Below are 17,499 nucleotides of genomic sequence, written 5' to 3'. Positions count from 1 at the left end.
GGCCCAAGGACTCGCGACCGGTGGGGGAAAGCATGATGTCGGTGCACCCATTGCTCGAGGTAACGGCAGCCTGCTCATGCCGGCTTTTCTGGGGACGTCCCCGGGTCAGGCGTACCCTAATGGATCGAGGGGTGTCGTGCGAGAACTGCGCATTGGGGTGGGGGTATGGTACATGAGTGGTGTCTCGGGACATGAGCCCGAAGGGCGATGGGGCGACCGCACTCCAGCATGTCCGAGATGCTGAATGTGTGTCCTGGTGACCTACTGGTCTGACCTGCATAGCAGATCTGAGGTCGGAGTCTCGAGAAGACAACAGGCTCGAGGGCGGGTGTGTCGGAAGTACTCTTTGCTCCGTCGGAAGAACCCAAGGTACGACCGTAAGCGAGAGGGCTGCAGTTACAAATGAAAAGATAATTTGGTCGAGGAAAGGTATCCAAGGAGGGCTGTTTCTGGTGATATGTGGGTATCGGAAAAGCTTTCTCGGATCCGAGGGTCCCGCGAGAATGCTGACTGGACTTCCGACAGCAGAAGTACCCCGCGGACCCCGCGTGGCGAATACTAAGTTGCACTCGGCACAATACCGCCTTTGGAAGGATTCGACATTCCTGGAGAAAGCATTGGGGATTGATCTGCGCTCTGCAACTCCCAAGTCAAGCTACGGGGGGAATCACGGGCCATCGCTGCAGTTGACTTCGATGCCGTCCCTCGTCGGCTTCATCGGCATCGGCAACATGGGGGTGAGTACTTTACTTGATCGCGATTGAGACCTCACGAAAATTAGAAAATGGAATGGCATCCAGCCTTTAAACATGTCCCCTTCCCTCACAGGCGTGCATGGCCCGGAATCTACTTGCAGCGGGATATAGAGTGATAGTGTGTGATCGGTCACCAAAAGCCGTGGCGGCCTTGCAACAAGCAGGGGCTCTGCAGGCCGAGACTCCAGCCCAGCTGGCCTCCACCCCGGGTGCGGTGCATCTCATACCTCCATGCTTCTTCACAGGACGCTGTAGTGCACTGGGCCTGACGTTGCTGAATAGTCTGTCCGTTCAGACGCGAACTCCAACGACATGGACGTATCGATGCCCTCTGCTCTCACCGTCCCTGCTACTTGACTTTGTACTACTGCCCTCCCCCTTCATCACCCCCCCACCCCCCCCTCCCCCCCAACACGCAATCCTTCCACAAATGCACAGGTCTGAAGGCGCTGGTGACGATGCTGCCCTCCAGCGCCGCGGTTCGGGAAACATACCTGGGCCCCACTGGGATCTTCAGCCTGCCGCCCCGCACGCTGCGGCCCTCCCTGCTCATCGACTCCAGCACCATCGACCCCCTGACCTCCCGCGACCTGGCGGCTGCAGCGGCCCGCACCACCCTCCACCCCGACGTGGTTGAGGGGGCGGCTGGAGCGCCCAGCACTGCGCCGGCCATGCTGGATGCCCCCGTGTCCGGCGGGGTGGGCGGTGCCGCTGCCGGCACGCTCACCTTCATGGTGGGGGGCCCGGCAGAAGCCGTGGCGCGAGCCCAGGGGTTGCTGGGCACCATGGGCCGAGCCACGGTGCATTGCGGGGAGGCCGGGGCGGGACAGGCCGCGAAGTTGTGCAACAACCTGGTCCTGGGCGTGAGCATGGCTGGGGTGGCGGAGGGTCTGGCCCTGGGCCAGAGGCTGGGCCTGGACGCCCGTAATCTCACCAAGATCTTCAACGGCTCCTCGGCCAGGTGCTGGTCGGCAGACACCTACAATCCCGTGCCGGTGGGTTTGGAGGGACGGGGATTACAGTGAGGGGGGTGGTAGGCATGCGAGGCAGTGCTGTGGAGTGTGCCTGGTGAGCTATCAATCCATGCAGGATAGTGGGAAAAGCATGGCCTCTGCATGCCAACAAGCAACGCGACGGGTCGAGGGACACTTGGAGATTGAGACTCCTCGCTCCAGTGTCTGCAACAGCATGATGCCCAGTCCTCCCGCCTCTTTTCTTGCAGGGCGTGATGGAGGGCGTCCCGGCTTCGCGGGAGTACACCGGCGGCTTTGCGGCAGCGCTGATGAGCAAAGACCTGGGGCTGGCCCAGGAGGCGGCGGCGCAGTGCAGAGCCGCCCTGCCCATGACAGCCGCCGCCGCCGAGCTGTACCGCCAGCTGGCGACGGAGGCTGGACCGGCCATCGATTTCTCAGGGGTGTACCAGCACGTGTACGGCGGCCAAGCGGTGGCTGCAAACTCATGAGCTTCCAGCTGGCTCCCTCGATTTGGAGCGAGGCTTGGGGCAGGCCAAGGTCAGGTGCCCGGAAGTAGGTCCCGTCCATGATCACATCCCTCAGTGACTCATTCTATTGAGATCATGAACGAACACGCACGAGAGCCCTGCTGAGTAGGTATATGAGCACAGGGAATTTGATACATTTTCTCGTCCCATGTGATGAACTCGCAAGGCTGTGTCCTGCCTGAGGAGAACTGTCAGACCGGGTTCTGGGGTCATTTACCACACTTGTAAAACTATTGGAAGCAAGGGAGCCTGATGCTGGGTATCAAGGTTGCAGGCCTCTTGCTTCACAGCCTGACGCGCCGGTAGACGTAGAGGTACCCCAGCTCTGTGGGCGGAGTCGAGGATGCTGCCACCTTTTCATCATTGAAAAGCACCCAGCGGCCGCCCTGCAGAATGTATGGGCAGTACGCGAGTGAGGAAGACGGTGGGCAACATGCAAATCACGTTCTTGAGCTTTTCACAATGGCCATGTGGAAGGGGACAAAGTGTGCTCATGCCTTGACAGCTGAAGGGCAGTGCTGCATTGAGATCCCTGGCACCACCAAGTAATCCCCGGGCAGGAAGATCTTCACCACCGTCCATAGACATCTGGACAACGGCATCCTCCTCACCTTCTTGATGTGGCAGACGTAATGCCCGCAGGCCGTGTTTGCCCCCATGTGGGAGATGAAGGCCGACAGCTCGTACTCCCCCGGCCCGTCCCTCACTCGGGAGGCCAAGGGCGTGGCCTCCGAATCCCTCACCTCCGCGCTCTCTAGCTCGGCCAGGGAGTCCATGCGGCTGAACAGCCAGTCTGCGGCCCTCTCCACGTCCCCCGCACAGGCCTGCAGCGCCGCACTCGCCGCCGCCGGCGTGAACCCCATCCCGGTCAGGGCAGAGACGGCCTCGGCGCTGGGCTGGGACTGGCTGCCTGCCCCGCCGTCGGGCAGGGGGTCATTGATCCCGGCGTCGTCCATGTGCGCCAGCAGCCACTCCATGGCCGCCTCGGGCCCGGCGCTGTTCACCGCAGCGGCCGCCCTGCGGCTTCCCGGCTCAGAGAAACCCATGCCCACCAGTTGCGCAATCAGGCCCTCATCCACCAGCGTCGGCACGGGCGCGGTCGAGCCAGCGTCCCCAGTGGCACTAGCCCCAGGGTCCTCCTGCGTCTCAGGCTGCAGCTCTTCATCCTCCTGGGACGAGCACAGTGCAGGGAGGGTGTGGAAGACCCACAGAAGGCACGGTGAACCGTGCTCAGGAGACCAGGCATCAGGGAATCAATCCTACTGCCCCCTCAGCGCAATGCACGCACCTGTACACCGCTGGATCTCCAGGCCTCCAGCGACAGCCGAGCCGGCATGTCCACTGCTACCTCCATCTTGCGAGGTGTCCAGTCCTCTGCAACGTAGTACCTCCTCAATTGGACCAACAGGACTTCCGGGAAGGTTGCAAAACGCGTTCGCTTGGCAGCCTGTGCAGGGGCGAGGAGCAGTGGGCAGCTTGGTGGGTGCTGTGAATGGACTGCCATATCAGATCCGGCTGACCGAGGCCATTCAAGTGCTCCACAAGATGACACTTGGGACCCTCATGGGTAGGAATCATTGCCATAGGCCATAATGCTTTGCAAACAAGCACAGAATGATTCTTTCAAGCAATTTAGGCTGCCCACTCCCACGTGTCCGCACCATGGTCTTCTGTTGCAGTGCGGCTGAAAACACGTCGTCGATGGTGGCCTCGGACATGAAGGCCGCCACACAAGCGCTGAGGGGCACCCGCGGGAGCACTGGGGGGTCGGCGTCCTTGGCCTCCTGCGAAAGACAGGGCAAAAGGGTCTGACACCAGAAAACACAGGGAGCCGAGCCAGAGACACTGATCCCAAGGGTAGAATGCAAGGGTCATTCCCCCAGCGCTGTCACCACCGTCGCGCCATCCCCACCGCAGCCCACCCTCTTGTCAACACTGCCCTCAGGAGCCTCATTCTCCAGTCGCTGCCGCTTCTGGTCGCGAGCTTCAAGCTCAGCGCGGTTCGTTGCTGCATCCAGAGGAATCCTCAGCCCAAGGCTCGTCGCCTTGGAGCGCTTGTAAGTCACCTGGTCGATGGAAGGAGAAGGAGAGGACAGGCAAGAGGGTGAGACCCCAGTGTACACGACGGCAGGGTGCAGTGGCACACGGCCGATGATGCCTGGTCCTCACCTTGCCAGACACAGTGCACTGGATCCTGTCTTCCAGCTCAAATGTGACGAGCTCCTTGGGAGCTGGAGTCTCCCCTCCACACACAAGGCGGTCTGGTCCTGCGGCGCGCTCCGTTTTCTCCAGCGCATCCAACAGGTAGCCCAGGTACTCCTCAGCGTCCTGTGTCGTGCAGAGCATTGAGGGGAGGGTTCAGGGGGGTGAGTATGATCATTAGGTGGGCGCAATGTGTGCTGCATACCACAGTCAAATGTGACGCTGTAGCTGAGTGATGGCGACGCTGAAATGCCATGCAAACCTTGGCAACGATTCTCCAGGAGGGGAAGTACTGCCAATGCAAATGCCCAGATATGACTGTCCCTTTCCTATGGTCTAGAACTGCAGTCCAGCCCCGGCTGCCCAACCACCCCACAATCTTCATAAACACATCCCCCTCCCAAATCACCTGCTGATGGTTGGTGGAGAACTCGGCGTGCCCCCGCCCCACCAGGGTCTTGAAGGTGGAGGGCGCCACAGAGGTCAGGGGCGTCGCCTCCCCTCCCCCCTCGCCTTCCTCCTTGGGCGTCAGGCCGTGCACCAGTGCCCTTCCCAGCTTGACCCACTGCAAAGGCAGGCGTGTGGTCGTGCTCGTGTAGCCAGCACGCCCCGGGCACCCCTTGCAGGCCATTGATTTCCTGAAGCACCCAGGGACGCCCCTCAAACCCATGGCACAAGTCCCTTGTCTGGCACAGTGGCAACACTCCCAGAATGGTCACCTGGGTCAGGAGGTCATCTGGCACGACCCGCGGCGCCGTCTCGAAGACAGAGCGGTACTGCGCAAGGTACCGCGCATCCAGCTCTGGGAAGGACCACAGGACCTGGAGCACGCTGTTCACGTAGCAGGAGTTGCCCAGATTCTTCAGGCCTACATGCCTGCCCAGGGCAATGAGAGGGATGGCGCGTTGAAAGCCCATTGGGAGACAGGCATGAGCTATGTGGGCCCTCACACGTGGCGCTCACCTACCTCAGGACTTCCTCATCCCCACCACACCACCAGCAGGACTGCATGCCATCCGCACCAGGAAGTCCTGATCTCTTGCAGATCTGATCAGCAGGCCCCTATACCCCCCAATCGGGCCCCCAAACCATCCCCAGGTCGGCCATGCGCACCCGGCACCAGACAAGGGCTCCAGCGTCGCACCGGCCTCGGTCATCCGCTCAAACTCGAAGTCGATGTTCTTTGCTATCTGCAGCTCTGTCATGGTGGCCTCCGTCTTCTCCATCTGCAGCAGGGGAGAGGGGAAAGGGGTGGAGGGCGTCCTCGTGCGGCGCAGCACTGTGAAAATGTACGGCCCCAGCCAGCCACCACAGGGCACGCAACATACCGTTACACAAGGGGACCACAATGTGGTAGGGCTCATGATTCCTCCTCTCAGAGTCACAGTGAGCGGGCATGCTCAGCAGCCTTACCCACCCACCATCTCAATCAGGCCCCCCACCTCCCCACCTCCCTTTCCTTCTTCTAAACGACACCTTTCCCACCAGCCACCTGCAGCATGTTGATGCCCCAGTGCGCCAGGTGTCGGCCCAGGTGGGGGTCCAGCACCATGTCGTCCTCCTCCGGGGCATAGGAGTAGACATCGGCGCCCTGGGGTGCGATGGTCCCTAGCTTGACGGCCAGCGGGTACTTGCGCCCGGTGGCCTCGTAATGCCGCAGGGCTGCGCCGTTGCCGCCCGTGCCGTCCCAGTTCTGTACAGGGGGGGTGGGAGAGTGAGGCTCGTGCGTGTGGTGGCGAGGGCCTGAGGTGGAGGTCTGGCATGGGCGAAAGACCCAGTATGCAGCCCCACAACCCCATGCTGATGCTTGGTGGTCGCGCACTTGACACCCCAAAGTGGCTCACCGGACGGCCAGAGCCGATGAAGCCGGTGGACAGGTTCAGCCACAGGTTCTCCGTGGCGCCAGATTCGTCGCACTTCCACTGTGGGATGGGTCCAGTGGATGCATGAATTGTATAGGTTGGGGTGCACGGCACACCTTCCGAGGCAGTGCAACGCACCCTTGTCTATTGGGGAAAGCTCAGCGACCCTGAGAACGCGTTTTCCTGTCCATATGATCCAACACGACACACCCAAGGGCAAGAAGCCCACCCCTTCCTAGACCACTCCCTCGCCTCCCTGTTGGCACCTGTGCTGGGTCCATGGGGATACTCCGAGTGGCCGGCAGCTGCTCGAGTCCCTCTGCATACTTGCTCACCACCCGCTCCTCCGTCCACGCTGCCACCTCATCCTGACGCCTGGCACTGTCATGCGCCTGTTGGGAGGAGGGGGGGTCCGGGGGGGGGATTGCAGGGTCTTGCGACAGTAAAACGGGGCGCCAGTTCTGAGTTGTACAGCATCAGTGGGCGATACCCGCACACCAAGGCAGCCCATATAAGCTGCCGTGCCTGCAGCCCCACATGCACAGCCCCATTGAGTCCAACAGACATACCTGCACAGCCGCTACTGCCTGCAGCACCAGCTCTGGGAGCTCGGCACATGGCAGGGGTACCCTGATCTGGGCTGGCAGGAGGACGAGCGCATGCTCCTTGACGACATCGTACTTGGGGGTGTCGCCGATGTCGAAGCCACCCTCCACCCCAATGGCCAGCTGGGTGGTTGGAGCATCAGCGGCGGGCCCTGACTCACGACCCACCTGAGGAAGGTGAGTGGGCGCTTGCTCAAGAATATTGCCATGCAGGCAGTGAACTGGAGGCAGGAGGGAGGCGACTCTCGAAGAGCGGCCAACACCCTCACCTTGATGCCGCGTTCGTGCAGGTAGAGTACTTGCCCCGTCCGCCGCTGGTCGAGGTCCACCCACTCCTCGCTAAAGGCTTGGAAGGTGGCTAGATTAATGTACAGCCCGCCTTGGGAGTCTGGAGTGGCGAAGCTGAACCCACACTCGTCCTTGTACACCTTGTCTGTTGGGCCCGGGACGCGCACGGTGCCCATGGCGGACCGCACCAGGTCCAAAATCTCAGGGTCCATGAGTCAGCAAGCCCTTCTGCGGGCAGCAGCAGGTGGCTATGTGGAACCGCTGCACCACACGCATCAACAACAGGGTGAAGGTATGCGTGACATCCATTGACACCCCAACAATGTCCCGAGGAATCCTTACCTCGCGCTGAGACAGTGGACGGTGATCACCTGCAGAGCTGTTTTGTTGCTGATGAGATCCAAGCAATATTCCCGACCCCAGCAATGCAGCTGAACTCAATGTGTGTTGGGCGCTTGAGTACCCAAAGTGTACTCTTCACATTGACGGGATTTTCTGTCGGTCGCGGCGCCCAGAAAAGTCATCACGCGCGCGCGCGGACAGAAATGAAAGGGTGTCGGAGAAAGAAGTGATCAAATTTTAACTACATATCAAATTGGTGCATCCAGACGCCGCAAGGCCTGCTCAATATTCAAGATAGTTTCATGTGATCCCCTTAATGCCCTCCGATGCTCCCGGCCCGCCGCACAAGGGATGCCAGTTGTGCGGGGACTCCCGGCGGAGAACATACTTGTGCGCCCAGGACTTTAGTAAGTATCTGGAGGGGAGGCGAGAAGAGCTTTCGCAGCTGCAGAACGACTATAGATCCCAGCTACATCACTTGGCGGAGGCTTGCCATGGCAAGGTGGGCGGGAGCGCTGTGCGGTGTGGCTTGTGGCATCTGGTCATGTTTTGCTCCTCCTTTACAAACCCGAGGTGCAGGGCGTGCTTTAGTTGGGGGAAGCCCGTTTCCTCGTCCACATTGCTTTCAATCATCCCTCCATCTCCCAGGCCCAGGCCCAGGCACATGCCTTGCGGCTCCAACAAGTGGCGGAGGAGGGGGCTCGTATCAAGATCGCCCAGGCCAGGGCAGCCCATGCCCTGGCGCAAGCTCGTGCTAGGCAAAAGGCGCTGCTGGTGGAATCCAGGAGGAGGGCACGTGCTCTGCACGACGCTCAGAAGAAGGTAGCAGGGTGTTGTGTGGGTGACTGCGGTGTGTGAGGCCGAGGGAACACTGCTGGCCCGAGGTGGGGAGTGAGCTGGGCGCTCCTGCTCAGACGAGGGGACTGGCCTTGTGTGAGAGGCATTCATCACTCCCCCCAAACCCTCCCACATTGCACACAGCTCGCTGCAAGCCAGGCCCAGCTGCAGCGGGATGCCCAGCTCTCGACGGGCGTCCACGCCCAGTCCGGCCTCCTCCAGATGGACGGCCTGATCCTGGAGCTCCAGCGACGGTGCGGGGCATCCCTTGGCTTGCCCTGCTGGATGGGTCCCAGCCCGGCCTCGAGTCTGCGGCTGTGACCTGACGCATGCACCCAGCAATCAACTCCCTGTGCCAACATGCACATCCACGACTCCAATCTCCCCCCCCACAAAACCCTGGGCCACAGGATCATCCAGCGGCTGTTGGACGTGTTCCCCCTCCAGATCCTGGAGCCCAGCGCCACCGCCCCCGCCGGCACTGTGGACAAGCACCCCACACTGGTGTTCATCGCCACGCTGCCCCTGCCGGACCCCGGCGACGACCCCGAGGTCCTGCTCCCCACCAGTCCGGTGAGAGGCGGTGGCCGGAAGGGGATGAACAGCTGCAGGCTGATCATTGCAGCGGAAGAGAAGGGATGGGAGGGAAGCGAAGGACCACGGGCGGGGCAGGCTGTCCATCCATCCTTGCTGTGTTTACATGAGGGGCAGCACACAACGCTGGCTCGGCACATGTTCCATGAAGAGTTTTGTCATATGCAGTATGCTTATGTGACATAGGGTCCCTGGCCCATGGCGACAGACCCTCCTTGGCTGGTACCTTCCCCCCATTGTCCCTTACTTAACCCGCCACCCCAGCACACCCTCTGCTCCCCCCCTTCCCCCCCAATCCCCCCCTCCCCACCACAGCAATTTGCGGCGCTGGGCCTGCTGTGCACCCTGCTGGACCAGCTGGCACGCACGCTGCGCCTCCCCCTGCTGCACCGCGCCCTCGTCCAGGGCTCCACCTCCCTGGTCTGGGAGCCGCGCGGGGGGAGGGAGGACCTGTGGCCGGAGGAGCCCCCCCGCACGGCCGCCCTGCGCCTCTTCCCCGCCCCGCCCGGCGATGCCGGCGCCGCGCCCGGCCCCACGTCGCCCGCCGCCGCTCCGGCGCACCCCTCCGCGCCGCGCTGCACCTGCTGGAGCGGTCGGCGGGGTGCCTGGCGGCGGCCGTCGGCGGTCCCGCACCCCTCGGCCAGCCGCCCGTCGCGCTGCTGGCCACGCTGTGCCTCCGGCTGGCCTCCGGCGCCCAGCACCGCCTCGCCTTCAGCGGCGCGGGGCCCCAGGGCCCCGGCGCGCACAGCCTGCTGGCGCAGAGCGTGCTGTACGGGGGGGGGCACTGTGCTGGTCGACCCCGGTGGCGCGACCGCCGAGGGCTGGGAGGTCATGCCGATGCCCGTGTACGGGCGCCTCATCCCCCCACCCCCCAGCGCCGACGACGACGTGGAGCACTGGATGCGCGCCATGTACGCCGAGGAGGGCGAGCGCCGGGGCGGGGCCGGCGCGGGCGGGGCGACGGGCGGCGCGGCGGCGCTGCTGGGGCCGGGGGCGGCCGCCGCGGCCGCCGCGCAGTACGTGCGGCTCAGGGACGCGCTGTGGGGAGTGTGGGATGCGGGCGTCGGGCCTCGCTTCCGCTGAGCGTGTTTGAGGGGGGTGGACGCCCCCAGAGGAGAGGACAGCGGCCAAATGGGGGCGGTGGCATGCCCTGTGTAGGGGACCGGAGACTGAGATTGGCCGCTGCACACTTCATCTCCCCACTTCCATGCTCGTGCCTGACATGCCTTCTGCACTGCAGCAAATCTCCCAGCTTCTGTGGGGTGCGATTTTCCTGTATCCTAAGTCTCTGTATCTGTACGGTGCCACATCCATCTTGGACTTGTGGCATGTGTACCATTTTGGGGGACACCCTCATGCCACCACGAGCTCCCTCCGCAATGACGACCTGCACATGCCTTGCACCACTCAAGCCGTGCAGGAGTCGACTGCTTGGCCCCATTGGTTCCGCAGACCAGAACTCTGTATCCTTGACTATAATAATTGCACACGCTTTCGTGAGAGGCAGCCGGAGAATCGTGACCCTGCACGAAATAAGGCGGCGCTGAATAGTCAGTCCTCTCGCCATTCCTCATCGCAGAGTCCTTACTTGCTGCAAGCCAATGAGCTCGCTGGTTCTTGGGTGACTGCTGCCTATTGGTCTCCTGTAAGGGACCATGTGAGAGCCAGGATCATGCAGAACATGTCGCTGAGCCTTCCTCTAGCACCCTTGATTTCATGCAGCCGCCAGTGCCATGCGATGCAGCAGCATGGAACTTGATGGATTGTAATGCGATGCGACATGGTTTGCACGACTTTTCCTGGGCAGCCAATGGCATCTCATTCATCCTGACAAGTAGCAACAAAACTTGTGGGATTATCATGAACCTAAGTTTGATGCAGGTTTTCAAGCGTCCAATGTCATTTATTCTTCATGAAGTAACAAAACATCCAAAACCTACCGACTTCACAGCGCATGTAAAGGAATCAACTTCAGGATGTGATATGAAGGTTCTGTCAGATGTCTACATCCCAGATCTTTGAACAGGGGGGAAGGGTTGATTGCCCGCCCCTGGAGATTCGCGCGCGGAATAACGCACAGGGGTTAACCAGAGGCCGAGGATGCCCCGACTTCGCAGCCTCAAAACTCCATATTCCTGTGTTCGAGACAAGACAGAGCGCCTCCCAAAGCTCATTATCCTGATTTATTCTCCAACATTAGAATCGAGTGCTTGTTCACCGGAGCTTATATTCCCATGGAGGACTAGCCACGTGCATAGCTCCATGTCCAGCCACTCCTCCCAGCTCACCCTGGTCGGCAAGCCGGCCACGACCACTCCTCGGCCCTGCTCGACGTGCTTTACAGCCACAACATCAACGGATCGTGGCATCGTCTTGAAGAGGAGGCTCCATGTCGTGCCCCATGTCGCCATGCGAGAGGCGACGGGGACGAAGGTCCGCACACGAAAGGGGGGGATCGGCTGGCAGCTGGGCTTGAGGCCGGTTCATGGTCAGCTGCAGAACGCTGGAACTGACCTGCCCCATCTATAACCCTTACCAGACAGCATCAATGAAGGACATGGCGCTGGAGATGAAGCGCATGCGGGGCCAGATGGAGGACAACAAGGACCTGGCAGTGCTCATGGCGGGGTTGAGGGGCAAGAACCTTTCCCAATCTGACTTTGCAGAGAACGACGTCCAGGTCAGCCTCGTGCAGGCATGGCGGGGAATGCATGCACTGCAGCAGAAGTTGGCCATGCCAGGCGTGGTGATGCAGGCTGGCCAGTGAATGGAGAACTGTTGACTTGATCACACATCAGCGTCTCCACCAAGCACCACTGCTCTGCCCTGCAGATGCAACTGCTGGAGATGGTGGATGGCGTGGATGAAGAGCAGCTGCCCCAGGTGTACTCTCCCGCCGGCATCCAGCTGTACTGGGGCAGGAGGCCCGTGGCCGTCTGCAGGCGCATCACCCAGCTCCTCAGTGAGTTTGGATGGTGGACAAGGTGGTGCAGGACAGTTGGTGTGCAGGGTAAAGGTCTTGTAGGGTGCTAGCCCACGTCGGGTCGATGTTTCACTCTTTAGGCAGGTTTGAAACGCACAAGGAGTTGTACTAAGAACCTGCCTCCGCTGTCCACACTTACAACCCTGCAGAACCCACTTCGCTCTCTCCACCCCTCCCCTTTCCCCCCAACAGCCATCGGCGCCGGCTTCCTATTCAGCTTGGGGCGGGACGCGCTGGCCGGGACGCTGCGGGACAATGCAGTGGTGCACGCCATCCGCCTGCGCGGCATCCTAACCTCCCTGGGCCCTGCCTACATCAAGCTGGGTCAGGCGCTGAGTATCCGCCCCGACGTGCTCCCACCTGCCGCTATGGTAGAGATGCAGAAGCTGTGCGACAAGGTGCCCAGCTTCGACTCGGGCATCGCCATGGCCATGCTCTCTACGGAGCTGGGCCGGCCCTGGACGGAGGTGTATGCCGAGCTGACGCCGGAGCCGGTGGCGGCAGCCTCGCTGGGCCAGGTGCAGATGGGGATGGGAAGCGCAGATGGGGATGGGAAGCGCCGATGGGGATGGGAAGCGCCGATGGGTGGCTGCGAGAGTGCACTAAAGGGGGCTGAAGAGTTGCCTTGGGTCCATTTCAGAAGCATGACATTGATATTCACTGCGTTTCCCCAGCCTCATAGACTCTGACGAAGTTGCTTCAACCCACCTTCGAATCTGTCAATCTCAATGCCAGGTGTACAAGGGGCGGCTGCACACCGGGGAGGCGGTGGCCGTCAAGGTCCAGAGGCCGTACGTTCTGGAGACCGTGACTGTGGACCTGTACATCCTCAGGGAGCTTGGGACGTTTCTCAGGAACTTTCCAAAGATCACGGCGGTGGGTGCTGCTGGGGAGCGGAGATTGGAATGCAGGGGTGTTGCGGGCGGCTGCGGATGCTTGGAACATGAGCTCAGAGCGCTTGCGTGCTGGTTGTACATGAGCAGATACATCTTCCTAAAAACTACGCAGCTGTCCTTACCATAATCCTCTCCTTGCCCATTCCTCAGCGTCTTGACCTTGTGGCTCTTCTGGATGAGTGGGCAGCTCGCTTCTTTGAGGTGTGTTGCACGGCGAGCGGCGGATATATCCCTGCAGTGCTACTAGGAAGATGCATGCTCAGGCGCTCGAAGTGTGTCTAGGCTGTTCGACAGGGCTTTCTGTGAAGTTGACATTGTGTGGCCAATCATCCCATCGTGCATCAGGAGCTGGACTACATCAAGGAGGGGCAGAACGGACTCATCTTTGCAGACCAGATGCGGGAGGATCTCCCACAGGTATATTGTTGCCAGACCTTTCTTGCTACTCACCCTTTGCAGCAGGGGTGATTATTAGAAGGAATACTTACTGTATGGTTTTGCACTCCAACCAGCAGCAAGACATCGACGTCCCCCCCCCCCCCTTTCCTGTGCAGGTAGTGGTCCCTCGGACATTTCCTGAGTACACATCGCGGCGAGTGCTTACCACCTCGTGGCTGGAGGGCGAGAAGCTGAGTCAGAGCAGAGAGAGCGATGTGGGGAGCCTCGTGAACCTGGGCGTCATCTGCTACCTCAAGCAGCTCCTTGAGACAGGTAGGTGAAGGGTGAACCTGGCTGGAATGCCAGTGTATCTGAGGAGGGTCATCCTGACGGAAGGATTTTGTTTCAATGTCACGTGGGCCCATGTTCCCCGCCTGGCAAGGGTGATGCTTGGGCCACTGTGCACTTGGCCACTGTCACTCACCTCTGTGGACGTTCTTCGTCCCACAGGCTTCTTCCACGCCGACCCGCACCCTGGAAACCTCATACGGACCCCAGATGGCAGGCTGGCCATTCTGGACTTTGGGTTGATGACCCAGGTGGACGAGGACATTCGTGTGGGGATGATTGAGGCAGTCAGCCACCTCATCCACAGGGACTACGAGGCCATTGTTCAGGACTTTGTGACCCTGGGGTTCATTCCACCGGGGACCAACCTTTCCCCCATCCTGCCTGTTTTGAGCAAAGTGAGTGTGCTGCTTTGACAGGAGGGATGTGTGAGGGATGTTGGGGTGCTTTGATGGAGCAGCTCGTGCAGGCGGGTGGTTTTACTGCGTTCTATGTCTAGTGATGGTCGATCTACATCCTTATACTCCGGTATCCACACCCAGGTATTTGATCAAGCACTTGAGGGCGGTGGCGCCAAGAACATAAACTTCCAGGTAGGGTAGAGCGAGGACACCTTGTGCGCTAAATCTGCATGATAAGCCGATGAAGCTCCTTGTGACGCTTGCAGCTTATTCCAGGCTCAATTTCAGCCCCACCAACCACTTGTTTCAACTATGCAGGGTCTGTCTGCTGATCTGGCACAAATTACCTTCGACTACCCCTTCCGCATTCCACCATACTTTGCACTCATCATCCGAGCAATCGGTGAGCAGGAAATGTCTTTTATTCTCGTGCACAAATGTCTGGATTCCATTCGGAGGGTGGCGAGCTCCAGGGATGCATCTGACCTTGGTGCTCCTGGGAAAGGGATAGAATCGATCATGACACACCTTTCAGCATCCTTGATGTGCTATACCCATCGTCACTGACCGGTCCACGCTCTTCGATCGACATGTCACAGGCGTGCTGGAAGGGATTGCTTTGGTCGGGGACCCAGACTTTGCACTGGTGGACGAGGCCTTCCCATACATCGCCAAGCGGCTCATGACTGATAATTCGCCACGCCTCAGGGCCGCCCTACGCTATATGGTGGGTTTTGAGGAGTGAATGCTGGCATCTCGACAGCTCTGTGCTCCCTCTGTTGGTGCAAGGGCGCTGTTGATCGGTCCCCGTCTGCCTGGCCGAAGATGACTGTCACCATGCCAACCCACAGTCGAGCCCACTCTCGCCACTGGCCCTCACGACCACTCCTCGTCACAGATTTATGGCAAGAGCCGCGTATTTGATTCCACCCGCCTCATCGACCTGCTGGATGCGTACGAGAGCTTCACACTGGCTTCTAAGTCGGCACAGGGTAACCTGGGCTTGGAGCACTTTGTCCCCGCCACTAATCTGCGGAGCAGCAGTGTCCAGGTGGTCCCCGCAGCGGGGCTGAGCCCCCACAACGCACAGGCATCCTATGGACATGGAGCAGCTGGGAATCTGGCGCGACACAATGGTGTGCCTGCCAGCTCCATGGCGGCTCCCCTTGCACCTGTCTCTGCCTCAATAGATGCAGCCCTGGAGACAGAGAAACGGCGGGAAGCACTCCGGTAAGGGAAGGGCAGCATGGACAATCGATGCCTTGGCCAGGTGTCAGCCAATGCATGCAGCAGATATCGTCGCTCGGCACTCTGCACTGCTTGGCTCTTCTCGCAGGGACATACTCGATGCTTGGGATTGCTGCACCCCACACTGTGAGTAGGGCCCCACCTGTCACCTCGAATCCCTGCTCTGCTCGCAGGTTCCTCCTGTCGCCGGAGGGAAGCTTTTTCCGTGAGTTCCTGCTGGACGAGATCGTCAAGACTGTGGACGCCGCGACCCGGACCCAGCTTCGGAGCGTCATGCTGGCGATGAGCAGGGTGCCGCTGCCGCCCTTTGGACTGCCAGGCGCAAACAGGTGGGGTGGGGTGGTGGACATGGTGCTGCACAACCTGCTGAGCTCTTGGGGGTGGGCAGGCTGTTGGGAGCCCTCAGGGTACCTGACGCAATGGCACTCCCCAAGCCACAGACACCTCACCGCCACCCTCCAGCAAACCACCCCCCCTTGTCAGCACGATGTGCAGATCTAAGAGCCCCCTCCCCTCCCCCCCCACATGCCCTGGCAGGCTGCTCTCGGTGCTGGCGCCCCAGGTCAGCCCCGAGGACGAGCAAATCATGCAGAGCATGTCGCGGGTCGTGGCCTACCTGTCTGGCCGCGATGCGGGGCCGGGCTCGCTTGACCTGGACCTGCTGCGTGGGCTGGAGCCGCAGCTGGCGTCCGTCGCGGCCCGCATGGCCCCCGACCTCGGCCAGCGCCTGCTCAGCCGCGTGGCGGCCCGCGCGCTGCGGCGGGGAGCCGGCTACGACTGACGAGGTGGTGCAGGCGGCCCTTGGAGTGGCATGGGATTGCCAGGCGCGGCCAGGCGTTGTCTAGTGGGTGCAGTCCCTCATGTGGAGGCTGTCACCACGCTGGCCCGGCAGGAGTAGACCTCCACTCAACCTCCGGGCCAGTCTTGCACCCCTTGCCTCATCATTCTTTGAATAAAACTGTCCCAGTACTGTACACAGGCAGATGCTCTCCAATCAGAGCACTGATAAAGGTTGTGCCCTGGGAAGGTTGCACTCCACGTCCTCAATGTAGCAGCATTCTAGAGCGCCACGCTGACCCCCGTCGATCCGTAGCCCCCAGCGCCGCGCACTGTGGTGGGGAGCTCTGCCACCTCCTCCACCTCCGGGGTCTGGATGACCTCCAGGATGAGCTGTGCCACACGGTCGCCACGCTTCACTGCATTGAGCAGGGCATGAAAGATGTGGAGAGACCCAGTATACATGCCGGTGAGGTCGAAACAGGCATCGCCCACCCTGCCAGCTGGCACCCCAGCCCAGCAGGCACAGCCCACCATGGAAGTCGACGTCGCTGTGGTTGAAAAGGACCACCCCCACATTGCCTCTGTAGTCCTCGTCCACCACGCCAGCGCCGGTGTCTATGAAGTTCTTCACTGCGAGGCCGGAGCGCGGGGCCACGCGCGCATACGTCCCAGGAGGACAGGCGATGCTGAGGTCAGTCTTGGCGACGCCCTTGCCCCGAGCCGGGATCACAACATCCTCAGCACTGCAAGTGAAGGATTCAGCAGGATGCGGCTGGTGTCAGCCTTGTAGCAACCCCTGTGCCGAGTCGACCTGCTCCACTAAGCTACACCACCTACGTCCAATTCAACCACCCTTCCCAACATGCACCTGGCCAGGTCGTAGCCTGCAGCTCCCACTGAGCCTCGCTTCGGAAGCACAGCGTACTCGGATAGTTTCTTGACGAGAAGGGCAGGCGCATGCCCGGTCTTGATCAGCTTGGAGGGGGGTGGGACAGACCCGTCATGTGCAGCCACACTCGGAACGGTCATTCTTAACGAGCGATGCCCACGTTGCAAGCACCACAATGATCGGCGAGGTACAGGGACTCTGGATGCTGGTAAAGGACTAATTCCGAGCATCGATATCAGCATCGACCAGCCTCATAGTGCGAGGTAAAAAATTGAATCTTAAGGGCGCGCGGCGTCCTGGTGAGATCTGGAATACAAACTCTGCACGAGCAGATGTTCCCGCATCGCCTGGATGTCACCTTTCGAAGCCAAAAGATATGGGAGATTTCCAGCATCATTATGCACTGACCACCTCAAACTTGGGTCGCCCTGCCGAGGTATTGGGATCCGTCTGAATGGCGGCACCTATTTGCTTCACACGGAAGCGGCCCCGGTAGGTCGACTTTGCGTGAGAGTTTGTTCGTGCACATAAATGATATCCTTTCGAATGCAGACAAGTATGCCCTCTCAATGCTCCTCACAGACCCGTGG

At 60.7% G+C, this 17,499-nt stretch overlaps 5 protein-coding genes across 5 annotated transcripts; 3 read left to right on the top strand and 2 right to left on the bottom strand.

Annotated features, from left to right (window-relative positions):
• Nucleotides 1–695: 695 nt before the first annotated feature.
• On the top strand, nucleotides 696–2,217 carry F751_4388 (putative 3-hydroxyisobutyrate dehydrogenase, mitochondrial; the record flags this gene model as incomplete). Its single annotated transcript, XM_011398077.1, has 4 exons — nucleotides 696–737; nucleotides 829–964; nucleotides 1,194–1,750; nucleotides 1,978–2,217. 4 exons carry the CDS (start codon nucleotides 696–698, stop codon nucleotides 2,215–2,217), a joined length of 975 nt encoding a protein of 324 aa, XP_011396379.1.
• A 323-nt stretch (nucleotides 2,218–2,540) lies between these two features.
• Nucleotides 2,541–7,425, bottom strand: F751_4387 (Ubiquitin carboxyl-terminal hydrolase 5; the record flags this gene model as incomplete). The annotated part of the gene is made up of 14 exons (XM_011398076.1): nucleotides 2,541–2,642; nucleotides 2,868–3,425; nucleotides 3,545–3,703; nucleotides 3,918–4,040; nucleotides 4,179–4,322; nucleotides 4,426–4,584; nucleotides 4,868–5,023; nucleotides 5,178–5,334; nucleotides 5,572–5,684; nucleotides 5,951–6,151; nucleotides 6,303–6,380; nucleotides 6,587–6,712; nucleotides 6,890–7,093; nucleotides 7,195–7,425. The coding sequence occupies 14 exons, from the start codon at nucleotides 7,423–7,425 to the stop codon at nucleotides 2,541–2,543; spliced, it is 2,511 nt and encodes an 836-aa protein (XP_011396378.1).
• A 446-nt stretch (nucleotides 7,426–7,871) lies between these two features.
• F751_4386 (hypothetical protein) lies at nucleotides 7,872–9,172 on the top strand (the record flags this gene model as incomplete). Its single annotated transcript, XM_011398075.1, has 4 exons — nucleotides 7,872–8,057; nucleotides 8,204–8,377; nucleotides 8,537–8,646; nucleotides 8,803–9,172. 4 exons carry the CDS (start codon nucleotides 7,872–7,874, stop codon nucleotides 9,170–9,172), a joined length of 840 nt encoding a protein of 279 aa, XP_011396377.1.
• A 2,299-nt stretch (nucleotides 9,173–11,471) lies between these two features.
• On the top strand, nucleotides 11,472–16,021 carry F751_4385 (Uncharacterized protein; the record flags this gene model as incomplete). The annotated part of the gene is made up of 14 exons (XM_011398074.1): nucleotides 11,472–11,666; nucleotides 11,819–11,948; nucleotides 12,162–12,487; nucleotides 12,705–12,845; nucleotides 13,016–13,066; nucleotides 13,211–13,282; nucleotides 13,420–13,576; nucleotides 13,754–13,989; nucleotides 14,134–14,184; nucleotides 14,311–14,395; nucleotides 14,592–14,719; nucleotides 14,891–14,973; nucleotides 15,414–15,569; nucleotides 15,778–16,021. 14 exons carry the CDS (start codon nucleotides 11,472–11,474, stop codon nucleotides 16,019–16,021), a joined length of 2,055 nt encoding a protein of 684 aa, XP_011396376.1.
• A 278-nt stretch (nucleotides 16,022–16,299) lies between these two features.
• On the bottom strand, nucleotides 16,300–17,049 carry F751_4384 (Deoxyuridine 5'-triphosphate nucleotidohydrolase; the record flags this gene model as incomplete). Its single annotated transcript, XM_011398073.1, has 3 exons — nucleotides 16,300–16,436; nucleotides 16,552–16,763; nucleotides 16,889–17,049. The coding sequence occupies 3 exons, from the start codon at nucleotides 17,047–17,049 to the stop codon at nucleotides 16,300–16,302; spliced, it is 510 nt and encodes a 169-aa protein (XP_011396375.1).
• Nucleotides 17,050–17,499: the final 450 nt, after the last annotated feature.

The sequence above is a fragment of the Auxenochlorella protothecoides genome (genome assembly GCF_000733215.1).
Source record: "Auxenochlorella protothecoides strain 0710 unplaced genomic scaffold scaffold52, whole genome shotgun sequence".
NCBI classification, from domain to species: Eukaryota; Viridiplantae; Chlorophyta; class Trebouxiophyceae; order Chlorellales; family Chlorellaceae; genus Auxenochlorella; species Auxenochlorella protothecoides.
The sequence above is the reverse complement of the archived record's forward strand: the minus strand, read 5'-3'. Positions and strand labels throughout refer to the sequence as shown.